This window comes from Chrysochloris asiatica, unplaced genomic scaffold (genome assembly GCF_000296735.1).
Source record: "Chrysochloris asiatica unplaced genomic scaffold, ChrAsi1.0 scaffold00002, whole genome shotgun sequence".
NCBI classification, from domain to species: Eukaryota; Metazoa; Chordata; class Mammalia; order Afrosoricida; family Chrysochloridae; genus Chrysochloris; species Chrysochloris asiatica.
The window spans coordinates 50,273,967-50,278,483 of NW_006408520.1; the positions used below are offsets into that span (position 1 = coordinate 50,273,967).

Below are 4,517 nucleotides of genomic sequence, written 5' to 3' on the forward strand. Positions count from 1 at the left end.
ACACAATCGAAAGCCTTTGCGTAGTCAATAAAGCACAGGTAAACATCTTTCTGATATTCTCTGCTTTCAGCCAAGATCCATCGGACATCAACGATGATATCCCTCATTCCACAGCCTCTTCTGAATCCGGCATGAACCTCTGGAAGTTCTCTATCAATAAGATAGTTCTCTGTCTGTATGATAGGATGGGAGAACATTTTGAACTTTTTGAGAAGAACTCAAATTCTTATTTAAAAACCTTTTTTTTTTAAGTCAAACAAATTGTAATAGTAGAGAATAGAGAATTCCCTGAGACTATCACCCTGCAATATTCTGTAAACATTCTGTAAACTTATCTTGAGGTAAACTGTTAGTGAAATAAGAGAGTAGCAAACAAAATAAAGGATATTACCCATAAGATGTGATGCCATAGAATAAGCATTCAACCTCAAGGTCAGTTTGTATCTCAGAGTCAGTGGTTCAAACTCACCAGCCACTCCTCAGAAATCCTAAACAAGGTCTCTGTGAGTCAGAACTGACTTAACAGCACTTAACAACAACAACAACTCATAAGATAGGACTCCTGATATGGTACTGTATAGTCAGCACTTAACAATAAACCACAAGATCAGCAGTTCAAAACTACCACCTTAGAAACCCTACATAGGGTCACTCTCAGTTAGAACTGACTTAAAAACAAAAGTGATAATCCACAAGATAAATGCTCTGCTTAAAAACAATCAGTATGAGATCAAAAAGTTAGCAATTATTCAAAAACAGAGATGAGAAGAGAAAGGGGAGGAGAAACTAGAGTACTGGAAATGGATTAGACAGAACACAATTAAAGAGAACCTTAACACATTGTGATAAATGTAACTGATGTCACTGAACAATTGTGCCAGAATTGTCAGATGGGAAACTAACTCGCTGTATAAACTTTTACCAAAAATCTATATAATATTATTTAAAAATAATAGTAATAAGAGTAGTCTCATCCAGTCAGTTGAAGCCTTAAAGAGCAAAACCTGAGGAATTCTGCCTCAAGACTGTAACATATATGTCTTCCCAGAATTTCCAGTTTGTTCACCCAGTCTACTATTTTTGTACTTGCCAACTCACAATCATGTAAGCCAATTCCTTAAACAACAACAACAACAACAACAACAAAAATAGAAACCTCGGATACTCTCTCTTTCCATGGATGAAATGTCCAGTTGACTTGCTCATACTCTACTTAAAGGTTTTCATATATAGATTTTTTTAGCATTTCTTGGAGATTCTAAGTGTGAACTTCTAAGACTGGCATTTTCAAAAAGGTAGCAGCACTATGTAAATTATGGTCTCAGAATTGATAGAAATAATCATAAAGGTCAATTTTAACTTTTGCTGAGAAATTTTCATTGTTAGATTGATTTGTATACAGATGGCTGATTTTTTGTTTGCTTGCTTGTTTGTTTAAAGTGATAATCCTCTGCATCATAGAAGCAATTATCACCATCATGCTGATCTTCCTCAGGAACCGAATCCAACTCGCAATTGCCCTGCTGAAGGAAGGGAGCAAGTAAGACCTTTGATGTAGAAACTCAAATAATATGTATCAACTAAATTTGCATTATCCTTTTCATAGATGCCCACACTACTTTCCCTATAAGGAGACTTTCAAATATAATGCTTTCCATTCAAATTGACTGTTTAAATTTGAACTCTAACACTTATTAGAAGGTCACATAGGCAAGTCCTTCAATCTCCCCAAACCTCTATTTATCATAGTATAAAATAAGAATAAAGCCTGTCTAGTCTACTTCCTTTTGTGTATGTCTGATCACAAAATGTATGCTAGGAGAATAATGTATACATAAGTAAGTGATAAAGCACTATATAAGAATTAGTTCTATGTTATATTATTTCCATACTTGGTCATATGCTAATATCAATGTTTGAGATCACTTGTAGAATTTAAATCATCATAATTTTATAAAGCCAATTATATACTATTACCATTTCTATGTGAAATTTGTTGATTGGGCAATTGATACTAGTGGCACCAAACTATGCATTTTCTTTCTACAGCTCATGATTCAGAAACATTTTATACACAGAGTCATTTTTATTTTTAAAAGCTGAAAAGTAAACACATTAAATTTTTCATAGAAGTCATGCTGAGAGATAATAACATTTATAACTTCCAAACTATTCCAAAAGGTTACTTGAGGACAATAGTCTAAACTTTTGAATAATGCATGGGAGAAACAAGGAAACCATTGCTCTAAAGCCAACAGACCATGCTCTCTATTTAGAACAATGAAAACTAAGTTGTTAATGACCAGGAACCGAGTCACTTTTAACAGTTTCTAAGGTTCACTTTACAAAATTGCCATTAGTAGTAATAATAGTACCACCTAAAGCCATTGGTTTCAATAGTTAACAAGCAGTTTGCCAAATTAAACTCTCTCCTTCCCACGATAATGGAAGCCCTGTCATTAGCTTCTGGAAACTACTGATTTACTGAGCTTATTTCTTAAATAGTATGGTATTTTGCAATTCTAGTAACTTGTTCCACTTGTTTGCTTTTAATAGTATATGTGTGTGTCAGACTGCTTTCTCTTTCTACTGAAGAGCAGCTGGTGGGTTCAAACCCCTGACCTTTTGGTTAGCAGCCCAACATGTAACCAACTGTGTCACCAAGGCTCTTCATGAAAGGTAGTGAACATATTTCAGAGAGTATAGAAGGGAATCCTAAAATAGGAAGGGATTTCTACAGATGAATAATATGATCTTCCTAGTCTTCTCCAATTCAATGCGTCTAAGAAGAGACTGTGTTGATCATGACAAACTATGATAACATTGTGAAGAGTGAGTATTCCAGAATACTTAATTGTGCTCATGAGGAACCTGTACATAGACTAAGAGACAGTCATTAGAACAGAATAAGGGTGCATGAATGATTTCTTTTATAAAAATCAATACCTGTAAGTTGGAGGTTAAAAAAATCCCAGCTGTTCAACTCTGACATGTTATGCACCTTCACCATCCTTGATAACAATCACCATGCTCAGCATTTCACAAAACTCACAATTGTCAAAAGGAATGGCTAACAAAATTGTGAAGGCTGGCAAGTTGCAACTCCATACTTCTGAAATCAGTCTGGAGTAATCTTAAGTATGTAGTGTCAGAAGCTGAGGAACCCAAATCAGCAAGTCAGAAGATAAACTGTTTAAGCATGAGGCTGAAAAAGCTGGCAAGTCAGATCAGGTGATGAGTAGAAAGTCCCAGGAACTGAAGGTCATATGTCATTAGCCAGATGCAAGATCCAGGACAAGAGAGAGCAAGTTTTTCCAAAGCAATCTTATAAATTGGAGTCAGACCATGCTCCCAAGGGAAACTAAGGGTGGTGACTTGAGTCACACCCTCTATACTAAGGTGGGGGCATTCTTAATACTTGTTTTCCACCATAACATTTACTCCTTGTTGTTGTTAGGTACAATCGAGTTGGTACTGACCCATAGTGACTTTATGCACAGCAGAACGAAACATAGCCTGATCCTGGGTCAACCTCACTACTGTTGCCACGCTTGAGTCCATCGATGCTGTCACTTGGCCAACCCATCTCATTGGGGGTCTTCCTCTTTTCCACTGACTCTCCACCTTACCAAACATGGTATCCTTCTCCATACACTGGTCCCTCCTGACAATATGTCCAAAGTATGAGAGACGAAGTTTGGCCATCTTGGCCTCCAATGAGCACTCTGACTGCACTTCTAAAATGGATCCATTGGTTCTTTGGCAACCCATGGCACCTTCAATACTCTCCTCCAACACCATAACTCAAAAGCATCACTTCTTTTATGGTCTTCCTTATTCACTGTCCAGCTTTTGCATACATATGAGGTTATTGAAAATACCAGGACTTGGGTCAGAACTTAGTCCTCAAGCTGATATCTTTGGTCTTCAACACTTTAAAAAGGTTTTTGTGCATCAGATTTACTTAATGCAATACATTATTTGATTTCTTGACTGCTGCTTCCTTGAGTGTTGATAATTGATCCAAGAAGAATGAAGTCCTTGACAATGTCAATCTTTTCTCCATTGATAAGAATGTTGTTTATTGGTCCAGTGGTGAGGATTTTTGTCTTCTTGACATTGAGATGTAATCCATACCGAAGGCTGTGCTCTTTGATTTTCATCAGTAAATGTTTTAAGTCTTCTTCACTTTCAGCAAGCAAGGTTGTATCACTATATATCACAAGTTGTTAATGAGTCTTCCTCCAATCCTGATGACATGTTCCTTTTTCTTTATATAACCCAGCATCTTGGATTATTTGCTCAGCATACAAGTTGAATAAGTATGGTGAAAAATTACAACCTTGTCTCACACCTTTCTTAATTTTAAACCATTCAGTGTTCCCATGTTCTGTTCGGACAACTGCCTCTTGGTCCATGTACAGCTTCCTCATCAGCACAATTAATCATTCTGGAAAATTTATACCTTGCAATGTTGTCCATAGCTTGTCATGATCCACACAATCAAAAGCCTTTGC

At 36.5% G+C, this 4,517-nt stretch overlaps 1 protein-coding gene across 1 annotated transcript in view; it reads left to right on the top strand.

Moving 5' to 3' along the window:
- Positions 1 to 4,517, top strand: part of SLC44A5 (solute carrier family 44, member 5) — a 161,694-nt gene that overhangs the window by 137,415 nt on the left and 19,762 nt on the right. Inside the window, exon 10 of the mRNA XM_006831029.1 lies at positions 1,441 to 1,540. Coding sequence (XP_006831092.1) covers positions 1,441 to 1,540 — 100 coding nt within the window. The remainder of the gene's footprint in view (positions 1 to 1,440; positions 1,541 to 4,517) is intronic.